At 39.4% G+C, this 24,711-nt stretch overlaps 1 protein-coding gene across 3 annotated transcripts in view; it reads right to left on the reverse strand.

Annotated features, from left to right (window-relative positions):
* Positions 1-24,348, reverse strand: part of RGPD4 (RANBP2 like and GRIP domain containing 4) — a 34,165-nt gene extending 9,817 nt beyond the window's left edge. For 2 of the 3 annotated variants that reach the window (XM_075057459.1, XM_075057458.1), the window contains exons 1-21: positions 24,153-24,348; positions 21,765-21,832; positions 21,166-21,277; positions 20,088-20,240; positions 19,035-19,265; positions 18,459-18,604; positions 16,761-16,953; positions 15,945-16,035; positions 14,866-15,075; positions 14,172-14,350; positions 13,907-14,082; positions 13,470-13,593; positions 12,351-12,512; positions 11,886-12,023; positions 11,649-11,795; positions 10,985-11,167; positions 10,820-10,903; positions 10,183-10,321; positions 9,911-10,008; positions 4,754-9,362; positions 3,644-3,721 (exon numbers count right to left, since the gene is read on the reverse strand). In XM_075057459.1, coding sequence (XP_074913560.1) covers positions 3,644-3,721; positions 4,754-9,362; positions 9,911-10,008; positions 10,183-10,321; positions 10,820-10,903; positions 10,985-11,167; positions 11,649-11,795; positions 11,886-12,023; positions 12,351-12,512; positions 13,470-13,593; positions 13,907-14,082; positions 14,172-14,350; positions 14,866-15,075; positions 15,945-16,035; positions 16,761-16,953; positions 18,459-18,604; positions 19,035-19,265; positions 20,088-20,240; positions 21,166-21,277; positions 21,765-21,832; positions 24,153-24,227 — 7,396 coding nt within the window. In that variant the 5' untranslated portion in view covers positions 24,228-24,348. The remainder of the gene's footprint in view (positions 1-3,643; positions 3,722-4,753; positions 9,363-9,910; positions 10,009-10,182; positions 10,322-10,819; positions 10,904-10,984; positions 11,168-11,648; positions 11,796-11,885; positions 12,024-12,350; positions 12,513-13,469; positions 13,594-13,906; positions 14,083-14,171; positions 14,351-14,865; positions 15,076-15,944; positions 16,036-16,760; positions 16,954-18,458; positions 18,605-19,034; positions 19,266-20,087; positions 20,241-21,165; positions 21,278-21,764; positions 21,833-24,152) is intronic. The other variant, XM_075057460.1, reaches the window with a different exon arrangement.
* Between the last annotated feature and the right edge of the window lie 363 nt (positions 24,349-24,711).

Consider the following 24,711-nt stretch of genomic DNA (forward strand, 5'->3'; position numbering starts at 1 on the left):
AGCTTTTCCAACAGGGACAAATACCACTATCAGTTTTATTACATAGCATTTTCTCCCGTCTCCTTCAACATTAAGTTGTCCATTCCACTTGCACTGTTTTTTCAATACATAATCAAAGGTCAAAGCTGAAAGCACAGCCTAGAGCAAACTGTATTGTTTGGTTGGGGCTTTGTTTGGGTTGAGTTCTAGTGTTTGTTTTGAGACGGTGAGTTTGGGGGTAAAGGTGTGAGAAAAAATTTTTAACTATTAATAAGACCTACCCCATAAGCACAGCAGTGTCCATGCACCGGCTGTTTCTAAGAACAATTTGATTGCTTTAGTAAGTCAACCTATTTGTTAACATTCTCTAGGTTTGAGTTAAACTAGTCAGCAGAATTTGAAGGGTACTCTCAAAAGCTCACTATTCTTTTCATTAGAAAATATTTGATAAGTTTGTGGCACAATGTAGTCAATGAGAACCTAAATCTTCAGCTGGGAACCAGACCACTACCCATTTCCTGAGGAACACCGATTCTCCTGCTCATGCAGTTTGATATTCATCACTGCAAGAGGAGACAAGGACAGAAGAGAAGTGTAATGTTTATAGACATGTCCCTTGATCTTCTGACACAACTGACACACTAAAATATATTGCTTTTTAAAAGTAGTTTTCTGACTAGTATCTTTCAGTAGATTAATAGCAATATAAAGAATAATAGAGTAAAAGCAAAATCCAAAGTACTAGTTCAAATTTAAGTTTTTTTCCCAAGTGTTCCCTCCCCAACCTTTGCTCTAATGGACTCTCCCTTTGATTACAAATTAATCCTTTCAAGCATTTATATACCAGTGTAGCTCAAACCCATGACCAGCACATACAGTCTTGTAGAGTAATTGGGTTTGCTCACTTTTTTTAGATCTTAATAGCTCTTCTGAGCCTGTATAAAGTAAATGCAGGATAAAATTCTTGAACAGAAAATTTCTAAGTTCATATCATAACAACAGGCTATAGATGTTTTGATATATTTTCTCAGAATCTTATGCAAAAAACTCACTAACCCTAGCTAATTTAAGAATTAGAAGTACATCTAGTATCATGTTATGAAGATATGCAGGTATCCTGCATATTAGCATGTGTTTTATTCTCTCATATTAGTTAAGCAAGTGTCTCAGACTCAGTAAGTTTGCACCAAGTTCCCCACAGAGGTTTAAGTGTGGAGTATTTAGTCTTAAAGCCATTAAAAATTACAGCAAAAGAACAGCTTTCCTTAGGATTAGAGAAATGTCAAAAATGCATCTTCAACAACAAAGAATTTCTTCCAAAGTCAGTCAGGTAGATGGTAAAAGCATGAGCTTCCTTTAATCTGAGCAGTATAAAGCTAGCTAGAAGACCCTGGCAACAGATGATATAATCCATCATCCTTGACAGACAGCATTCCCAAAGAATTATCACACTGTCTCTTTCAGTAGCCTTTGTACAAAGTAGCTGAATAAGAGAAATACATTAAAAAGTCACTTCAGAAAAATTCACAGGTAAAGTTCTCCATGAAGCTAATCTATCAAACACTGGGATAAGATTCTAGTGTTCCAAACATCCACTCAAAGTGACAAAACGGTTCAACGATAAAGATTAAGATTATAACATGTATTTGCCCTCAGAACACTAAGACTGAGCAAGATGTTCATTGGTTCAGTTAAGTCAGTTTCTTCTCACCCTCCCCACAAGAAAGTTAACTTTTCTGATTAAAAAAATGCTGCAAACAGCTTAAATATATCTTCACAGGCAGCCATGAAAGCAAAGAGCCATGCATACGTACAACATATTCTTAAAAGGCTGTTGGTTTTGTGATAATAGAACTTTATACTCAGGGGGGAAAAATCCACACAAAACATTGTTAGTATATGGAAGGAACAAATTAAAGAACAATACCATGCACAACAGTTCTTTTCACTGGTATATTATATTTTTGCTTTTTAACTGACATTAAGACCAGGTAGGCCTAAATATCTAGCTAGTCACAATACTGGTATTTTTTTCTCATGCATATATCAGTGAATATCTTCTGGATATAAGAGAAAAGCACCAGAGTTTAAACCTTAATGCATGTAACTGATATAGTAACATGCAATTGACAGAACTTTGATTGAAACTTGTAAAGCACTTAAAAAAAGCTCATGACCTGACCCGAGAAATTGCATTAAGCTGCAGAACTACTGTGAAGTTAAATTTCTTTTGAACATTGCTTTAGCATAACTCAGAAACCGCTCCTCAAAAGATGTTTCCCATGAGAAAGCCTCAGATTATAGTTGCATTGGGTAGGCTTGAAAACCTAATTTTGAAATAACTTCTCAAAGTCATTTGCTATTAAGTCAGAGCTCAAAGCAAAGCCACTGAAGACAAAGCCACTGAAGATAATTATCAACTGTAAATAAATCACTAAGTACATAATCATATCCTAGTTATCAGAAAAACAGAAGTGAAGAACAGTCTGAAGTACCAGAAAGGCATATTTTGTTTTAACTACACACACACACATCCACCCTCACACATCCGCAATATAAAGAGAGGATCAATTTGAGGTAGCAAAAGTCCTTGCATGTATGCATTGGTGCAGAATGCTTGATCACTCCACATTATGGACATTGAATGATCAAAATAAAACTGAATTGTTAATAAAACTCCATGCACAGGGATGCCTAAAAACACAGAATAGTTGACTTCAGATCATATATACAGGAGTTCAGTGTTTAAATATGAACAGCTTCTCTAGAAATACAATTTTGGGAAAATGGTGTTTGGAATGACATTTAGAGATTTTTAAACAATGTAAGACACTAGTCATGTGAAAAGACTGTCTTGTGCAGACTAGAATAAAAATTTGCTTTTTAAAAGTAAGATGCTGTTGAACTGTGTAAGTTGAGTATGCTTACAGCAAGCATACTTGCAAGAAGCACTGTTAGTAACATCTTATAATGACACATAATCAAACTGTAAGCTGTACCAGTTTTGGTTATAGGTTCTGAATGTAAACAAATCAGTTAGCAAAAGTTTTCTGACCAGCCAAGGTGGACTTCATATTATACATGAAGTATATACATATAGGCAGTAGTTAAGGAGTTGGCTTTCTCATTTCTGCATGCTCCTTGCTTTTAAAAGTGTTAACTATTGCATAATGATAATCAGGAAACTGAATTAAACATTTCCAACAGAGAGGCTAAATATATCCAGTTTTACTGGATAACCTGTCTTGAGATCTTCAAGCATATTTCATTGAAGTGGAAGACCTCAGGCACTAAGAGATGTATTCTCCGTAAATAACAGGAAAATTTAACTTCTTTAGAAAAGGGGAGTTTCAGAGATCCAGTGTGCATGTTCAGCAAAACTGTGATGGAGAAGTGCAAGGCAGATACCCTCCAAAAATAAGGCAAACAGAAGCCAAAAGCTTAAACAGCGCCATCCATTGTGCTAGCTCATATTAACATACTAAGGGCTACAGACATTCTCCACCAGGACAAATACAGCAGTCAGACACACAATTTTACGTACTCTTCTTCAGCATGCATGTTAATTATAGGGATTACTGAGCCAACTGCTTTGCCGCAGTTGGGTTACTGTCCATGCCCGCTAAAGTGTTTTTATCACACATTCAGTGCAGTATGTAAATACCTTTACTATCAGGTTGCAAGGAAGATGTGCTTGTCCAAAAGGCCATTGGATTAGATTTAAAAAGGCTAAAATTAAATCCTAAAAAAATAAATTGTTTGGATATAAGTGTTTACCTGGAATTTTAAAAGGGTAAAGCAGACTTATCTATGATCTGGAAGCATTCTGTAGTTGTATTTCACAGTAGGAAATTTCATCTGTTAATTCTACACAAGCGTATCCAACCCATGTGAAGACTGCAGCTATCATCTTCCACCACATCACTTTACTACAGTTAATAAACAGACAGTATATCTTCATAATATTAAGACTAGTGTGTAAATTAAAAACTATCATGTGATTAAACAGTCTTGCACTGATGGGAAGCAGCACACGAAGCCTTCAAAGAGAAGTACTCCACCATTAAAATGCTAGTAAATCCCATTCTTTTCACAGAGACACTTCAGTATATTATAGTGGTCACAGCCACAACTTCTGCAAGCGTGTCTTTTTCAGACAGTGTCAGAAACTCTGTAACTGAGGATGTAATCACGTGATTTCTTTTCAGGCTAAGGAAAGAGGCTAACATCTTGTGTTATTTAAGCTATACATATGAAATTACAGAGCAATCATTAAGACTTGAAACAAGTATATAGAGAGCAGTTTTAAAATACCCATCTCTTCAATCATGGGGATAATTCAAATTTTAGCTGAAGCACACATTTGCTGTTCTCACACATTACCACTCAGAGCAAAGGTCCAGGTACACACACTACCAATTCAACTACTTAAGTTTAAAAAAAAGTGAATCCCCAGCTCCTTCTTTAAGTACTTAAGCCTGAGATTCAGGTACAGCACTTCACAGAGTTATAGCTCCTACCTGAAATCCCCTCTCTCACTAATCAGCAAAACTCCATCCTGCATCACACACTTTCATTTTTCTATGAAAATAATTATGACTTAAAACTGACTCCTTTAGTTGAAACTCTTGAGAACTTGTGAAGACATAGGTACCCGCATTAGAATGGAATGAAACTACACATTATCGAGACAACAAAGAGTAATGAATAGCATAGAGATGACTGCTTAATAAGTTGCTTAGTTGAATGAAGTACTAGTTCAATTGACACTCACCTTTTTCCAGAATTCTAAATGAGAAGTTGGAGGGTCCATCTTGTGTTGAAGTAGGCAAGTTGTCTACCTTGCTGTCTGGAGGCTTCTGAGGAGTACTAGAACTTTTTGTTGGTTCAGAGACTTCCAGTTCTTTTTGAGCTGTGTTCTGAGACACTGGAATGTGGTCTTCGCTCTTTCTTGGAGGATTAAAGCTGAAGCCAAAGAGAGAACCAGTGGCTGAAGTATTTCCAAACGTGAAAGTCTTTGACTTTTCATTACTGAAAATGCTCTTTACAGATTCAGATCCAAATACAAACTTTGGAGGAGAAACCACTGTTTTTGTTGGTGTTTCAGAAGCGTTTGACACCTCTGTAACCTCTACAGTTACACCAGAAGTATCGTCACCATGACTAAGGTCAGTTCTTTCTCTGGTAGTTTCTTCCAGTACAGCTACAGCGTTTTTACCACACGGAGATTCCTTCGGTGTATTGGCACGAGAAGAAAGAGGTGTTATCAATGTCTCTCTCTCTTGGGCATGCTTTGCTTCATCAAAAATTTGCTTAAATGAGTCTGCAACATCTTGCAGCTTGAATCGCACAGCTAGAAGTTCTACTTTCCTTTCTCCATCTGCAAAGTCACATGCAGTCCATACCCATGCTCTATCAGATCCTTTCATTTGTTGCATATTCATGTCTGGTGTTATTCTATGATTAGCACAGAGCTTTAGTACCTGGTCCCTTCTCATTACTATACGTACTTGTTTGTTGTCGTAGTTCTGTAATATCTTGATGTCCCCAATACCTCTCTCTTTCCACTGATTAGCATCTTTGTCATATCTGTAGAGCTTAGCTCTGTGACTGAAGACAACTTGCTCATTTTCCTCACCACTGGTCACTTCCACGAGATCAGGCAGAGGTACCACAGGTTCAAAGTACTGCCCATCTCTCTCCTCTTCCTGAGTAACATCAGAATCTTCATCTGTGCCTACTGATGTTCTACTCTGGTTCTGTTTGGCAGGAGATTTGGATGGGCTCAAGGCAGATTTAAAGCTGAAACTAAAACCTGTGGTAGACTCTCCAAATCTAAACAGATTTTTCCTTACAGGGCTACTTGCAAGAGGTGATGCATACACAGAACTACTTACACTATCATCCAATGCTTCTTCACGCAAATCATAGTTATCCCATTCCAGAGTAGGCCCAGTACTTTCAGCATGCGGCTTTATAACCAGATCAGAAGTACTGCTGGCACAAACAGAGTTTCCATTTTCCTCTTCTGACAGTTTAGTTTTGTCATCTGTCAGAAACGTTTTGAGATCTTTTAAGTCACACTTCATTTCTTCTGCTTTCTGTATAAGCTGAGCTGTCCTACCTGTATCAACAAGTTTATGGGGTGTCTGCAGCGGTATATCTAGTAGTAGCCTCTGACATTCTTCAAACTTCTGTTTGAACTCCTCAGCCTGCTCTGGCGTCTTGAATTTTGCTGCCAGATGTTCCAACTTAGCATCACCATCAGAGTAGTCATTGGCCATCCACATCCATGCTTTGTCTGAGCCAGACAGCTGTTTCAAGTTCATTGTTGTTGTTATCCAGTGATTTGCACACACCTTCAGTACCTGCTCACGCCGCATTAATATTCTTACTTTGCCATTAACTTCATTTTTAAGAATCTTCAGGTTACCCACCCCACGTTCTTTCCACTGGCTTGTTTCTGGATCAAACCTGAACAGCTTTACTCTTTGGGAGTATAATACTTTCTCATCTTCCTCTCCTGTAAATGGTTCTACTTTTTCAGGCATCTGAACTATAGGTTCAAAATGGATATCATCACTGTCCTCTGTCTTATACACATCATCATCCTTCTCACCAAGGTCAGCAGATGTATTTGATTTATCTGTTTTAGCATCCTGTGAAGAAAACAGTTTTTCACCTGCACCTGAAAAGCCTTTGAAGTTAGGGTCTTTTTTGCCAAATTGAAAGCCTTCCCCAGGAGTACTTTTCGCAAGCTCGGCAAAAGTAAAAGTGCTGCTGTTTTGCCCAAAAACAAAGTCGCCTTTCTCCTTGTTTGCCGATTCTTGAAATTGGAACGTAATTCCACTATCTGAAGGCGGTTCCTTTTTGTCTTTTTCATCAGTGCTTTTTAAGAAGCCAGTTGTACACTCTTTGGATGGCTCATCTTTCTTAGTGGTATTTTTACTAGGCTCCTGTATCCCAAATTTAAATCCGTCTGCAGGCACTGGCATTGAAAAGCTAAATCCTTCCTTTGTAGACTTAGCTTCAGTATCAGAAGGAATCTGAAACGTAAATGATGGTGTCTTGCCTTGCTCACCATGACCAAACTTAAAGCCCTTTTCTAAGAAATCACACTTGAAGCCTGTTCCCAACTGTCCTCCAGCAGGTTCAGATAACTTACTTTTCAAGCCAAAAGTAGGAGTTGATGAAGCATCACCAGCAGGCTTACCAGATGGATTTGGTGTTTGGCAGGCTGCACAGGCTGGTGAAGAACCTTCATTCCTCACAAGACAAGTACTACAATCCCACTGCCCTTCCTTCTTAGCAAAAAGCCCTTCAAATCCATTTTTCTGTGGCTTACTTGCATCAGCAATGGAACCAAACCTGGGAGCAGGGGATGCCTGAACATTAGGTATAGGCACATTTGGTTGACTTTGAGAGTTAGGATTCTGACTTTGTGAGTTAGGATTCTGACAAGCACGACAGTTCACATCTTTTGCTTCATTTTGGACTAGGCATACAGAGCAGTCCCACTGACCTTCTTTTTTAGAAAATGCAGTTCCCAAGTCATTTTGAGTAGCCTTTGGAGCAATTGCTTGGCCAAATTTAGAAGTTTGTTGACCAGATACTGCTGTATTAGTTTTGTTTGGATTCTGGCATGCAACACACTTGGAGGCAGTGGGTTCGTTTCTTACTAAACAGACACTGCAATCCCATTGACCTTCCTTTTTAGCAAAAGCAGATCCAAATTTGTCCTGCACAGTACTAGCACTGGCTTTGAAACTTCCAGCAGAGTCATTTAATGAGGTGCCATGTGTTTCCCACATATCTGGATTTGGACTTTGACATGCCACACAATTCTTTGCAGCTGCTTCATTTAGAACTAAACATACTTTACACTCCCATTGATCCTTCTTCACGAGATGCTGCCCAAAACCACCAGAATAGGTTTGCGGGGCTTCCTTTCCAAATGAAAAAGTGGTAGGGCCAGATGCAGTTGATGTAGCTGTAAGACTGCCTTTGCTATCAGATTCACTGCTCACCCCATCTTTTGGGAACTGAAAGCCAAAGTTCAGGGTCCCAGAAATGGATCTGCTAGGCTCCTTGATGTCCTGATTTGTTGTTTCTCTTGCAGTCCCACTACTCTGAGTCACAGATGTGTCAACATTTGATCCCAAGGTTTTTAAAATATTCTGTGACTCCTCAAACTTACTTTTGAAAAGCATTGCTTCCTCAGGCGTTTTAAATCTAATTGCAAGCTGTTCTGGTTTTGGCAACTCATCTGCATAATCTAAAGCATGCCATACAAAAGACTTATCTGATCCAGCATTGGGAGTTAATTTCATATCAGTATTTATGTAGTGATTTGCACAGATTTTCAGCACTTGGTCCCGTCTCATTAGAAGACGAAATTTGCCAGACACTTTATGTTTCAGTATTTTCACATTTCCAATACCCCTTTCTTTCCATTCTTTAGATTCTGCATCAAAACGAAAGAGCTTGGCTCTGTTGCAGAAGAATTCTTCTTCATCTTCCTCACCTGTCTTTACTTCAATCTTGTCAGGGAGTGGCACCACAGGATCAAAATGAGGACCATCGTCGTCCTCGTCTCCACCATGGGTGCTTCCTCCCTCTGTTTCATGACTTCTATTGGCCAAATCTGAATTTGAAGTCATAAATACAAGCTTGCTTGGTTCTTGGACACCAAACATATCGCTCTTCTCAAAACCCAGGTTTTTGTGTGCATTTTGTCCCATGCTTTCTCTAAAAGAGATGCCTGAAATATGTTTATTGCCAAAATTGAAGATGTTTCTTTGACTATTTGTGTGATCATTAACTGGTTTTTGTTCAATATGTCTATCATCCTGTAAAGGTCTATCAGATGTCAGAAGACCCAAGAGGCTTTCACTGCTATTAAAAGCTGCATTAGCAGGCTGTGTTGTAGCTTGAAGAGAAGAAAAGGTAAAGTCTCCATCATTAGACTTGAAGTTAGTGTTGAATTTAAAAGTTGTTGGTTGACTCGACTGTGCTGGTGTTGGCAGAGATGTTTTTGATCCTTCTGCTGTTCCTGGCTGTCCAAATTTAGATTTTGGAAACTCTATCACTTTTGATTCTGCAGGCTTTAAAGCTGGTGGCGCAACTGAAGGCTTTGTGAAATAGCCTGGTTCAGGCAATGGTGGATTTGTGCTTGCCTGCGGAACACCGTAATTGTAATAATCATCACCCCCACGAGGGGAAATGAGTCCAGTAGCAGGAGAATCAAAACGCAGAGGTGTGCCATATATTTCTTGGGAAAACATACAAGCAGAAGTGTTTTGCAGAGGTGGTGTATGCATTGGCTGTTGATAAGCATATATATGTTGCTGAGGTGTAAGTCGGTTCATGCCATAGACAGGAGCCTAAAGAAAAAAGCAGAAAACAATTGCTTTGCTTATTATGGTAAAAGAGGACAAAGTCTTACTGTGCTGAAGCACACATAACATGTACTCTCAAAAGCAGGGCATATTTTCATACGAGTTTAAGTCTAAACTAATTTTAACTTAGTTTAAACTGATTAGTTTAAATCTTAAAAGGGCATCTGAAAATAAGCATTGAAAAAGCACAAGATGAGTGGATTGTTTTTTTATGGAAAAAAACCTTGAAAACCCCATTCTCTTTTGCCATACTACTTGGAGGGGGTAGGGGGAAGAATAAATTAAGTGCTATCACACACATACCCTGTAGGGTACATGTACTAACATATTACACATATTTTGCTGACTTTTCCTCCCAAACTCCACATCCCCCAAATTAGGCAGAAAGATAAGTTATCAGTTTATCACAAGAAGTCCACATTTACCAAATACTATATAAGGAACTGCAATGACATCCAAATACATATAGAACCAAAATCAGTCATTTTCACTAGATCACTGGAAGTAGCTTAAGTAGATAGATTTGTTCTCACCTTCGTTGGTGTTACATTGGTTGCGGCAGTTCTGAGAAGATACTGAGAGTTATAGGCAGGGGACTGGCTGTAGTAAACAGATGGGCCAGTGGTAGCAACTAAAAAGGAACAACAGGAAAACAGTTTATACTTGATTTTTTTGTTGTTGTTGTTTTGAATAGACTCTCCCCAGCAATCAGTTTTTAATTGTAATTCATTAAAACACTTCTGCATTATTTTCAAAAGTCTTACTTTTACTTAAGCATTCAGATAAAAATTCAGCAGCAACTTACCTGTTAGTGGAGCCTCGTGAAGATTTTGTGCTCTCTGATAGCCCTCTGACATCGTATCTGTTCCATAGCTTTCAGCAGGCCACCGATGAGACGATGCATTTGAGTTGGAATTATTAAGTTTCATTTCTTGCATTTCATTCTGTCAAGACAGCAAGCCAATCAAAAGTATATACTACATAGGTATTTGTAGAAGAAAACATAAGGAACAATCCCTACCCTTTTGCTATTTAAAAGCATGTTCAAGCTTGGGGAAAAAAAAATTAAATCAAGAGGTACCTGCTGGAATCATCCAAGATCTGCCCATGCAGTACAAAGTACTACAATTGTGTTCTAGAGCCAGAAGAAAAACAAAGCCAGAGCCAAGTGGATGAGAACCAAGCTGATGAAAGCACAACTCTTTCTGTATACAGCCCTTAGACAAGTTGCCTCTACACCCCTGCCAAAATCCCAAGTAAGAGTTTTTAAGCAAAAAGATTTAGTCTTGCACTCAATTTAGGCAGATGTTTGTAAAAGATAATTCCACTGATTGAAGTAGTAGTCTAGGAACTATAAGTTAGCCCATGCTATTTTTACAAAATCCTTACCGTAGCTACAACGCCAACTGTTCTTCACTGAATATGGTGACAAAATTGTTTACCTTTAAAGCTTCCACTTGCTGACAGATCATCTGAAGTATAGATCTGTGATCTTCTGCCCACTGAGGAGGAGTTTTAGGAGAAAACTAGGAAAAAAAAGTTAATTGAATCTAGTGAATTTTTCTTCAAACGTAACAATTCCCTGAAATAATAGCTGGCTAATATACCTTGTAGCTCTTAGTTGGTGAAAGAGAGAACTTAGTTGGTGATGGAGTGGAATGTTTCATCTCTGAATCTACAGCTCGTGACAGACCATTTCTGAAGGCAGGACTTCCATCTTCACCATTCTCACCAAGTTCCTGGATCACTGTATCTAGCATTTCCCTCACAGTTTCAATAGACACCGGCAGCTAGAAAGTTATTTGAAACATGAGTCATGATTGCAATTCTCCCTCAGAACAAGACAGACTACATTCAGAATTCTGGCTGAACAATTCACAAGGCTTTCATTACACAAATACTGTTTTTTCAGCAACGTTCCAAATCTGTTAAGATTTACGTAAGAAAACAATTCACACAATCATTAGTTATATTTTTTTTTAACTATCAACCTCTATAAAAAGATAGTGGCAAAAGTTTTTTTTTTACATTAAAGCTTTCATCCACATGGTAGTCTGAATACTGCATCATCTGGTAGGTTACAGAAGTTACCCAGAGTTTATCAATCCACTGGTGTTAAGCAGGTTATTTGTCTTGAGTGGAGAAGTTTAACTTGCCTTAATACAAAGCCTGGTCTAAAAAAAGCTAACAAATGCAAATGGTTTCACTTTGAAACAATAACCAAAGCCACTGCATCTCTTGTTCCAAGTTTTTAAAGCAAGAATTACTTACTTTCTCAGTTACTGACATATCTGAGGAGCTTTCCTCAATGATTTTCATCAAATAATGCTTGCTTTTAAGAAGATAGGTTTTGTGTTCTTCTTGTTCTTCTGGCAGCATGGCATCATTTTCAATTTCTTCAGCCTTTCTTTGGAAGATCTAAAGAAAAGGACGCAGATTAATTAAGAGCAGTCAGAAGGCAACTGAAAAAAGCAAAGCATTTTGGGGTGATGCAATTTATAAACTTACCATGGCAAGATTCCAGTATGAAACCACATTCTTAATAGCTTCAAATGCTAATAAAGCATCATCAGTTTTGCCATCAACTGCATCCAACATTGCAAATGCTATACGTGCCTCTTCTTCATATGCTGCAACCTGAAACACCTACAAAGAAAGTGAAAGACAACTCGTTCCTAACAATGGAATGAGATAATTATTTGTTTTCCTAGAATACAGGGAAAATACTTTTTAAAGAAAGTTGGTATTAAGGATGTTCAATGCCTTCCAATCATATACACAGTTTTAAAGGTAAGAATGAAGTTGTAAGGAGAGATTTTTTCCCTCCTTTATCAGATAATGATAAAATTTGATAGCATCAGTAACAGTTTTATAGTAATAACATGAGTTGCACAATGCAGATAAAAATCCCACAACTATGTAAGTTTCTGACATAGACCCTCTCACTTCAGCCTTGGCTTAATCAATCTGTACCTGAATGTCTACACTATGGAAGTGTTTGAAGAGAGGATCAGTAGGTTCAGGAATACTCCTCTTCTTTTTGATAGTTTCCAGCATAGGCAAAACTTTCTTCCAGTAATAGACACTTCGTCCAATGTATTCCTTCTGGTCATAGAAAGAGTTAAGGCTAATGCCCTGGTGAAGAAAATGGAATAGAAGCACTTGTTATTTCAACAAATTCAAGTCAAAATGCTGTTCATGCATATCCTTCTCCTGTTTTCTTGAAAAGTTCCAAGAGTGCTTCTCTCACACTTGAGATAAACCTCAGAAGGGTTATCTCAAGAGCTATGTAAAACAACATACATGTAGAAAATAACACTACAGTTTAAGACACAAGTACACTATAGGGTGACTAAAGCAACTAATTTGCCTGACTGCTGTGGTTTAACCCCAGCCAGCAACTAAGCACCACGCAGCTGCTCGGTCACTCCCCCCCGACCAGTGAGATGGAGGAGAAAATCGGTAAAAGTAGTAAAACTCGTGGGTTGAGATAAGAACGGTTTAATAGAACAGAAAAGAAGAAACTAATAACGATAATGATAACACTAATAAAATGACAACAGTAATAATAAAAGGACTGGAATATACAAATGATGCACAGTGCAATTGCTCACCCCGCCAACTGATGCCCAGTTAGTCCCCAAGCAGCAATTCCCCTGCCCCCACTCCCCCCAGTATATACACTAGATGGGACGTCACATGGTATGGAATACCCCACTGGCCACTTCGGGTCCACTGCCCTGGCTGTGTCCTGTGCCAACTTCTTGTGCCCCTCCAGCTTTCTTGCTGGCTGGGCATGAGAAGCTGAAAAATCCCTGACTTGAGACTAAACATTACTTAGCAAGAACTGAAAACATCAGTGTGTTATCAATATTCTTCTCATACTGAACTCAAAACATAGCACTGTACCAGCTACTAGGAAGACAATCAACTCTATTCCAACTGAAACCAGGACACTGACAAAATAAACAGCAGTTCTCAATAACACATCCTCATCTGGGTTTTTTTTCCCTCCCCTCTCTGTTTATTGTATGGAAAATAAGAGAGAAAAACACCTCAGCTTCTACATATTTAAAAATAATCTCAGCTTACTGTTTTTTGCAGGCTTTTTGCCCAGTGTATAATTAAGGCAGGTTGAAGGCCATGCTTCTCCAGTGTTCGCAGAGTACTTATTCCATGCTGCACATTAAGCCTCAGTTTTGCTGCTGTTCCTGGTCTGAATATCAGAAGAAACATTGCTTGATTAGTATTCTCTATTTTTCATCTGTTCACATGTCATTTGCTTGATGAATATAGCCCACAGTTTTAGTCCTAACCTGCCTCTAGTTTAGAAATGCATTGTTAGAAATGAAAAAATCCATTTTTAGAAATATTTCAAGTGTATCAAGTCCCTACTACAAAGCTTCAGTGTCCAAAATACATCAAAAAACAAATTTAACTTTACAAGAATCTATTGGGACCAATCCAAGCTGCTGTAGCAGGAGCAGCCTAAAGGCTTGATCAAACATTTCCAAACTGAAAAAGCTTACGTTGTTTTTCTCTGAATAAGAGTACGAACGGCATCCCACCAGGATCTTTGGTTTTCGGTATAGAGCTGTTTGTACACTGGCAATGGTAAGAATTGAGGCTGATGTGCATCGTAGTGAGAATTAAACTTCTCTTGCAATTGTAAGTTGCTAGTGAATACCACCCCAAGTAGGAATACCTGTTTTTGTAAAAATAAATAAATAAGAGGTATTAAATACCAAAAAGCTTGAATTATAGTACTTTTAAGAACTTGGGAAGTTTACTTACTTCAAGGTCCAGTAGGCAAATGGATTCAGGAGCATCTGTCTCAAGTCTTGATGTTTCTTGGGGCAAGTGAAAAAGCTGTTTTAACCATTTGCGCATTGGGGGTAAGACTGACATAGAGTTCCACTGCAAGCCAAGCCACACGAGGTGCTGGAGACTGCCACTGTGCATTCGAACAGCACCTATGCAAAAACAAAGTTGGATGCAGATGTCAACTTCCTACAAGACAGCAAAACCTGAATCTGATCAAAGCTGGGTTTCACATTTCACTCTGTCAGAGCAGCCAAAGATACTTTGCAGACTAATGAGCATCAAGATTCCAACTTTCACTTATGAAAGATTACAAACTTCAAATCAGCCAAATATATCAAGTAGACAGTTCATTTGAGTGCTCAAGCCATCAACCCCCTGAGCTTCTGAGGGGGGAACTCTCAGATTTCCTTTCACTTCCATCCTCACCATATTCAGTCCAACAGGCAACTATTTTTAGCAATCCTATTAACTTCTCCAAAATCTTTAAGGAATTATTCAAGTAAGACTTTATTGCAAAGTCAAGAAGTGCAAGTCTTGCCTAGGACAGGAGGGCAACTTTTGACAGCTATTCCAGGTATTTGTCTTTTGTTGCAATATGAAGTATTTGTAGAAGAGCTTCTGCTACAGAAAGTTGTGTTGAGTTTCAGAAAGTAACACCTCTTACCAATATCATACTTATTAAGTTCCACTTGCACTGGTGCTTGTGTATTGACATTTCCAATATCATCTGTGCCAATAAAAGATCTCTCTTTAGAAGCTCCACTCTCAAACAGGCTATCAAACAATGTAAACAAACCACTCTTGTTTGCAAATGATTCCACAATCTCTTTAAAGAAATCCTGCTTTCCACGGCTTAAGTTCAGCAGCATATGACCTAAAAAACAAAAATATCACTTCACATAAATAAAGCAGTGAACATAAGGAAAATAATATTTGATACACTGCTCTTGCTACCGGAGGCTAGGCAGAAATCAGGATTTCCCCTTATGAAACCTACAGACTATTAAGTTTTGTTCTCCCTGTAATTAGGTCAGTGTTTCAGCACATAGGCTTTCCAAGCTTTTAGTGACAACAATCCCAAGGCATTTGTAAATCCAGTTCTTTGGGAAAACAAAGCCGTCTTCTTATCATTACTATTCAAGGGGCATTGCAACTGTCCTTAAAATAAGTAGCTGTAATACAAGTAGAAGTCTGTCTTATCAAAATCCATTCTGAAACAACTGAATCTGACATCTAGTGGGTTCGTTTGTTTTATCTAGGCACTGCAAGAGTTTGTAGACTGAAAAACTGCCTATACTTAGCAGCAGAAAGAGCAAAGCTGATGAACAAGTAAGAGGATAGAAAGGACAGGGCAACAGTAATATTTTCTTTTCTTCTTGGAGCTAACAATACTTGCACAATAGCATCAGCAGACAGAAGCCATGTCCAATAGATTAAGAGACTGTAAAAGTTAAGTTCTATCGTAGTGTGCTGGAGAGGCAAAAAGGAGGGGAAAAAACCCACACTTGAAAAAAGAGAACACGCTCTACCAGCATGCTAAAGAGGAGAAAAAAAAACCAAACCTTTAGGTGTCAGGATCAAACTACTGTTTTGTTTTACACATGTTGTCAGAATCTAGAATATTTTATTGCATGTTGAACTGCTAACATTTCAGGATAACAAATCTATTCTTTAACAAACCGCTTAGCCTTTGAAGTAACTATCCATAACACTAAAATGGAACTATGTAGCTATTTTTATTACCAGACTGGCTTTTTCGATCACAGGCCAACATTTCAAGCACATCTTGTCCAGCTTGATCCCCTTTTATTAGTTTTGACTTTGGTTTAGGAACCTGGTAAAGTGAGGAGAAAATTGTTACAACTTTTTCACAATAAGAGCGGATCATTTAGATTAGTCTTAAGAATTAGGAAACAAGCTTCTTTTTAGCATTAGAAAACTACAGAACCCCCCCCCCCCCCCCCATAATTCATTCTGAAGGTACGGTATCACAGATGCCTGGGGGGTGAGGGGAAGTGAGTGGGAAACCCACTCAAAACACACAAACCCCCAAGGTGGGCAATTACAGCTATTGCAAGTAACATTAAGTGCACACAAGAGCAAAGTAATACCCGGAATGCAAGCAGTGGCATAAAAAGGACAATCAATTTTACTTCATAAGGAAAAGAATTACGCTTGATTTTTTAGCTGCTGTCTACACAAGTGTATGGGAACTATTAAGTTCATACCCTTCCCTCCCTATAGCAATACACCTAATACTTAACATATGTGTTCAGCTGTATTACAGAAAAGGGAATATACTGTAGGAAATAAACTCACTAGCCTTTAAGAATCAGGTTACTCTGACGAGGGAAACAGCTGAAGACACTTTTACCCCATTCATGTTATTTGAAACCTTTTAAAGAATTGTGAAAGAGTAGGGTTTGGTGAGTGAAAAGGGAGTCTTTCCTTGGCACAAAAACACTAGTTCATTTCAGGAATACAGGAGTTCAACACATGTACAGCAAAAACATTTCAAGAACTGCATCAACTAAAGGCATAAACTGAAAAATGACTTACCTGGAAACTTATCAGATAACACAATGCTGCTAGTTCACACACAACTCTCCACTGTGCCTCATTGTGTTGGGCCATTTTCAGTAGCAAAGTTCCAGCATGCATGTACAGCTGTCCTTTCATTTCCACAAAGGTACGAGACAACTCATCCGGCCCGTTCACATATGGTTTCACTGACTGAAGCACACGATCAAAACTAAAATGTAGAGAAGACTCATTCTAAACAGAGTCCTGGTAAAAGCTATAACAGATGGTTTTGGTTGATGTTATTTAACTGTGAATCAAGTAACCTGATGAGTCAATGGTTAGTACCGTCTCTGTTGCACGAAACCTGAGTTGCACCAGAAAGTACAATAATGGTCTCAAACTCCCAAAGCTCTCAACATAGTTTATTGAAGTAAACATATTCAATATTATCTAGACATTTACAGTCTTTTTCAGCACATCTTTGCACAGCTGCTTTCAAAACTACTCTCCCAAACCACATGGATAAACTTGCTCCCTACTGCAGATTTAGAGACGTGCAGGAAGCACTGTTACTTCCCTTCATTTATCAGAAAGGCCCAAAATACAGCTAGACAGGCTCTTCAGAAATAGAAAGTACTGTAGAAATCTGAGTAGTTGGAGACTAGTATACAACCCCCATTCAGGAGAGGCTTTCCAGAAAACAGTTAAAATGCTCTTTCAATTACATGACAAAACTATAATGGCTGTTAGCATTGCCATGATCTGGAAGTGCTTCAGATGTTATCACCTTGAAAGGCTCTAATAAAATGGCAACAGAAAACCCCAGATGGTTTTGGTCAATGTTAGAGGAGAAAAAGAATATAAAACATACTTGGGCATTAAGTATTCCTCATCCATTGTCTGTATTACTTCAAATACTCATTCAAGATTAACAGATTGAAGACTATTATTTTACAAAAGACAATATAACAGCCATTGCATAATTGAAGAACAAAGGTAAGTCAATAAAAGCCAGTAAGAAAGGGAAGATAACAGAAAGGAAGGAACACAGATCTTAATATACTAACTAGAAACATTGTTTCATACTACTCCAAGTGTGCCACAGACTATATGTCTTGAAGTCAGCTGACTTAGCTGGCCCTGTAACACCACCAGTTTTCCCTGAAGGAGAGTGTTCTTACTGCAAGTGGCTTCCTCCCTCCCAATTATACTATATACCTAAAGTTCCTAATTATTCCAGTATACGTTGTGTTAATTTAGAACAAAATGATGAGGACAAAGCTGATAAACACCCAAAACTACCTCTTGTGTGGTTTTGGGGTTTTTTTTGTTGGGTTTGGTTGTTTGGTTTTTTTTTAATTGCCTGGGAAATCTGGATTAGTCAATTGCTGAAGTACAGAACAACATTCTCTTACTAAAGGGAAAGAAGGTACAAAGTTAATTGACCCAGGATATCAATAAGTCTTCTGCATGGCTGCATGTTGACTATGCAAACAAGGCTTGCGTCTCTGTCAAAAGATAGCTTGGGATTCAAAGCCAGTAAGAACAGTCCTTAGTGGCTAGTACAGAGAAGCTCCTCTCACATCCACAAACAAGTTAAGCAGTGAAATAGAAGCTTGGTAGTTGTTCTGTGACCCAGGAGGAAAAAAAAAAAAAACAACCAAAAAAAACCCTCAAGCCCCCAATTCTTAGAGATTTTTTTTTTTTTAACTACAGGAAAAGTTAAAACAGTACCTTTCAAGTGCCTCTCTGCATTCCTGAACATCTCTAGAAGAAAGTGTCATTTTGACAAAGCTGGAATAGGCCAGCAGATGATCTTTCTTGATAGCTCTCCAGTTATTTTTATCGGACTCCAAGTCTTGTAAAGATTCCAGATATTCCTAAAGAAGAAAGTTCATCACAGGATAAGGAACAGTCATCCTTCCATGAAGGCAAGGCAGTACTTCTCCAAAACATAATAGTAGCATTTACTGCATAATCCAGTTTCACAGGTGAGACCTTAACATATTCTTCAGCAGCGAAGTTCCAGGGAACTATTTGCCTGAGCAATTTTATCGCTAATGGAACTGCTCTGTCTAACTCAGCTTTTGAAGTTAGAAACTCAATAGCTCTATAAGGCATAATTTTAGGGAGAAAATTCCAATTAAAAAAAACCAAGAAGTATTTTGTAATTCCATTGGTTTCAGCAGACTTGCATTTGAAGGAGTTAAATCACTTGAGAAATAGCTGTCAGAGTAATGACACTAAGAGAAATAGACCAGTTAAAAAAGATATGGAAGACTATCACAGGATCAAAACATGATTAAACACCTCAAATGTCTCTACAACACAGGAACACCATTCCAGGCTTGACTGCAAAGGTATTTTCTTCTCTGCTTCCTGACAATGGAGCACAGCATCTCTTAATCTGTTATTTGAACGGTAGAGTGCAACTAGTCTGATGTTTATGTAGACATCATCGGGTCTTGCATAAAGTTCTGCTTGAATCAAGTCAAAAAGCTGATTCCATCCATCTTCACCTTTACAATCCAGTAACTGCTCCTGTTAAACATGAAGGCAACATGTTAGTATTTCATTTCCCATGTGAGTCTTTTCAGCAACTACAGTACCAGAGAGTTTTCTTTGCTCCACTCTGTAGACTACATGACTCAAACTACGCTACTTTTAATAGCTTTCAAGTATTACATAAAGTTTGATGAAATACATATTTTAAAATGGAGATAACTATCATAGAAGAAAATCCTTAGAAGAATTTGCCTCTTACCAACGGTAAGTAATGCTTGTTAAACCATTTGGTTCAATGACAGCATACCCTGCCTTGCTTAAACCCCAGACATCTTAAGACTTCAATGTGGTTGCTGCCTAGCTAAACAAAATTAATATACCTGTGCAAAAGTGAGGTCGCATAACTGAAAGCATTCACACAATATTTGAGAATGACAGCATTTCTCACATTCTGCAGTTAATCATAATATAGATTTAAAAACAAAAAAGCAGCGTAGAGCAAGAAAGTCTGAGATCACAGGCCTGCTACCTTCCTGCAAGTGACACAACAGAAAGATCAAGTAGTGCCTACCTAGTCTTAACTTCTTAGATGTGATAACTAACACAGTTTCTCAGCATTTTTGAAGAGGATTAACCTTGAAACATTAAAAAGGGTGTGAAAGCCTGTAGCTGCAGCTTTCTTGAAAGCTAGACAAAAATGTCAGACTGCAAAGAAAGTAACATCTATTAGATTTAATAGCAAAAATTCTACGATAACTTAGCCAGGGAGAGTTTTGTGTGAGCTGACATGCAAAAAGCACTCCAGTCAGATGCTGAAAGCTTCTTTAAGCCATAGAACAGAGGTAATTTGGAATTTACCTTCAACCTGTAAACAGCAGGACTCCCAGGAAAGAGCTTAGCAGCTCTCTCAACCCAGTATTTTGCTCTTCCATCCGTAATGTCGTTATTGCATAGTAACTCTGCAATCTTCAATACAAGGTCTTTCTGTGTTGGGTTCAATTCCACAGAACGCTAGTTTTCCCCATGCACAGGAGGAAAAAAAAAAAAAGGGTAACTCGATTTTACAATTTATATAGAACAGGAAAGAGTTATCCCCCTACAGACAGACACAGCTATTCAAATTAGTTAGATCTATCAATATAGAATATATTAAGAAAAGCCTTTCTAAATGCTATCACTAGTTTACAGCACCCAGATACAACTGCTGGATTTCAGAAGAGCATAAGAAAAACAACGCAAAAGCCAGCTCCTCTGCACCTACCACTAGCCACTGCCATACACAGGCAGCAGACTATAAGGAGCTCTAATCTAGCCAGATGTGGACACTTTTAAAAAGAACTAGTTAAGACACACAGTTTAAGAAGTGTGATAGCACTTCATGGAGTTGTGTTGGCAACCAGACTTCTGAGCACATCATCTCCCTCCCCAAAACCAGAACAAAGACATTCTGATTGGGAATTTGACATTTATATGCTTGCCTAATCAAAATTAATTTGCCCCTCCCTTTTGCCCCTGCCTCCTCTAAAACCAACCAAGCAAAAACCACACTAGGCCTACAGTCTTGTAGTGGGAACTAGATCCGTGTTGTCATCACAGTCGACATTAAGGAATTCTACCACAGTCACAGATCCTTAGTCCAAAAGGCAATGTATGCCACGGGAAGAATTTAACAGCAGGTAGCACAAAGATCAAGTCCAGAAAAAACAAAACAAAACAAAGAATCAACTTAAAAATATACTACTGAAGCAAGTGATACCAAGTGAAGAATCTCCTCTGCAATGCTTCGTAATGTCTTCTATTGTCAAATGTGTATAAATAATACAGTTTTTCCAGGAACATGTTTTCTTCTATGGGTTTGAGAATGTTCAGCACAGGATTTTAAAAGTCCACTTACAAAGGAATAAAGCAGGACATTAGGGGTCAGTGTAGTACTTACCTTGTAACACCCAAAAGCTTTTTCTATGTTATCCTCAGCCTCATAAATTTGTCCAAGAAATCTGTGTGCTTTGGGATCTCTCTCTTGTACGTTGAGGTATGTAGATATATACCTATGGAGGGGAAAAAAAGTCAGTTACTTGACCAATATTTTTCAATAATAATCCAACCCCCACGAGCTATAATAACAACTTAATCTCCCATACAGGAATTATACAGGTATTTTGTTCTAGATACTTTGGCTCACCCTTAAAGTAAGAAGCAACATTGTTTTACATGTACAGATGCTACTTACTTGCCAGCAAGTATTTCTGTTTATTTAAAAAAAAAAAAAGCTGTAGGTCATAGAAATAGTACGAACTACAGAATACAATGAGAAAAAAAGCCATTTCAACCAGGTAAGTTTTTCAATACCACATAACCAATCTTCTTTTAAGTTGTTGCTTTATAAAGATTTAAATGGCACTCAATACCGACATTCACTACTACCTTAAAACAGCATGATATTCATCTTAGTTTCTCTGGTCTACTTCATATTAATTTACCTTTTCTCTTATGCTTTAGAGAACAGAAAAACAAACATACATCAATGCATGTTACCTTTTAGCCAGTTCATATTCTTTTATTTCAAAATAAAGCTTAGCAAAGAGGAATCCTTTCATCGATTTCTGAAGGAGGAAAAAAAACATGAGACGTCCTTTAGACATACGGTACTTTTAAAATAATTCAAACAGGGTGACCCTTCTTTTCAGCAGTGCATAATACTTTTAAATGACTGAATTTGACAACTATTTATCAGCTCAAATTCACTCTTCATATTTGAAGGTTTGTTTTTGAAAGATGCAGCATTAAGAATGAAAAGAGCAAGAGTTTTTCCTATAAGGCTACAAGGCAAAATAGAGATTACAAGTGAAGCAAGCAACAAGCCCGTATACACGTGACATTTCATAAACACTTCTGATTAAAGAGAGTGGAAGAATGGGGTCAGCTACATTTCCTCTCTTTTGTTGCAATGTAGCAAAGGAAAAAAAAAATCCTACAAACCAAGAGATCTGTCATTTAGCCCTGCTGTAGTATACTGTCATCAGACACTACTGTTCAAATATACTTGAGGAAAAAGCAATTTCTACCTAAGTCATTCTCAGTTTGGGTAAGAAGTGCATTTCTCTAGTAGTTTATTTCTGATGTTGTCAGCCTAAGATAACTTGAACATACACACCCTATAGGTGAAAGGTGAAACATCTCCAAAGGTTTTGGGGGGGGGGGGGGGGGGGGAGAGAACAAGGAAGAAACAAAAGGAAAACAAAAAGAAACACAGAGAGCAGACAGAGGGCAAGATGGCAGGAGCATGGACAGGAGGAGGAGTGTGAAAGGAATGAGCTAAAGAACTAAGTCACAATCAAAAACCCCAAGGTAGAAGTAAACCAGACAGAAATTTAAAGCTTGAGCTCCTAGTATCAGTTCAAAAGCAGATTTTGTTTGTGAACCAAGAATTACTGAAACCAGTTACATCTATGATTCCAAACAAGTGTGTACATTTTGAATACACTTGAATTACTAGTCTCCCTCCCTCTCTCACCCCTATTTGTTCAAAATTTTAAGTGGTTTAGAATGAAAGCACACCTCCTAAGACACTTCAAAAATACAGACTGAAAACTTGAAGTACATTGTAAAAAGGAAACACTGAAATATGTCAGAGTGGAGTCACACTTGGCATCTCCTTTTAAACACAGATGAAAAGAAACCTCAAAATAAATGCTTTGCAGCCTTATAAGCAACCCCCCTTAAATCAACACAACAAGAAAACCAGTAACTATTTCCACCATTGACTATGCTATACAATTAGTTGTAAGCATTACTTAAACACAACAACAAAAAAACCCCACCTAAATATGCACCAGGTGGCCTGAAGCACAACAGAAAGAGAGGAAGGTTTTTTGTTGTTGAGTTCAATAGGAATATTGAAACAATTAAACAGCATCTCTGATTCTGGCAGTGAGGTACTTCTGGTCTAAACAGCACCCAAGTCAACTAAAGGAACTTTGTTGCCCTTGGGAAAGGTACAAATGATGATGTACACAGGCCCTGCCTAAAGACCCCACTGCATAATGATGAACATGGATGCATTCATGCTATGCAACACACACTGCTGAATATTCTACCTCCGCAATAAAATCAATTCAGAACAGGAGAACAGGATCTTTCAGGATTAAATAGCTCCCATGAATTGCATCAGACTGCTTACTGTGACCCGTATAACAATTTCCAGATATAATGGAAAATGGTAACCAACCATGCAGTTCCTCATCCCTCTCTCCACTTACTAAAATGGAGCAGGAAAATTATTTTCTCCCAGTTCTGCCTCTCTTGATACTGTTATTTCACAAAGCAGTCATACAGACAAGAATAGTAATCACACTGCACATAAAAGAAAACTGAAAGTGTCTCACATGTTCCCCATCTCAGTTCTTTCTCTAAAAAAAGAAAAACTCAGGAAACTTAGGAACTACACTCTCACCAAACTGAAGAATTCTGTACTTAGGGAGCTGGCGGGCTCTGTAACGCCACACCAGGGCTCACCAGGTGTAAAAGGCGAGCACACGGCTCTGCTAAACCACCGCTCCCGGTCAGGGAAAACACCTCCAGCAGGGGAACCCCCCCTCCCTCACAGCAGCTTCCCCTCCCTCCCTCGACTTAAAGAAACCCCGACTAGATACACACTTCGGAAATACTCCCAGAAACACCACAACCGCCCCCCCCCCCCTCAACGGCACGGCAGGAGCAGCGAGGCCTCCCGGCCGCGCGGGAGGCGGCCGTTCCCCTCAGGAAACCGAGGCCGAGCCTCCCCCCTCACAGGCCCGGCGCCACGCGAGGCGGGGAAGGGGACCCCACCGAGCCAGGGGAAGGAGGGTGCGGGGGGGGGGGAGGTCGGTCGGCCGCCGCGACCACCCCCGGTACCGGCGCAAGGAGGGAAGGGGAGGTCCTCACCTCTCGGGAGGAAGGCGCGGCGGCCTGCACGGAGGCGACGTACCGCTCCACTTCGGGCTTCGTGCGCCTCATCATGGCGGACGGCGGCGGCAACGGCCGGCCTCCCTCTAGGAGGAACGCCGCCCGTTCGCCGCCGGCCTGACGCCGCGGCGCCTCGGGAGGAGAAGGAGGAAGCGACGAAGCGGGACGCGGCGGCGGCGGCGGCGGCTGACGCAAGTTCCCGCGCAACCGTACTCGGGGGAGGGCGGGGCCTCCGCCAGCACCGCGCATGCGCCCTTTGAGGGGCGGGCGGGGAGGAAAGAGCGGGAACGCGCAGCCGCCTCAGGGGGAGGCGGGGGGGGGGGGGGGTGAGGGGGTGAGGGGGGAGAGCGGCCGTCGCTGAGGGGATGGTGTCGGCTGAGGGGTTTGGGTCGGTGAGGGGGTGGTAGGTCCTCGCCTCCTGCCTCGATTTTGTGTCCCGCTGAATTTTAAGGGGCAGCTGATCTTGGCTCCGTTGTTATTAAACCGGCTTCCCTTCCTGCGTGGGCCTTGCGCCGCCACGGGAAATCCTTGTGCGTGT

This window comes from Buteo buteo, chromosome 25, assembly GCF_964188355.1.
Source record: "Buteo buteo chromosome 25, bButBut1.hap1.1, whole genome shotgun sequence".
Classification (NCBI taxonomy): domain Eukaryota; kingdom Metazoa; phylum Chordata; class Aves; order Accipitriformes; family Accipitridae; genus Buteo; species Buteo buteo.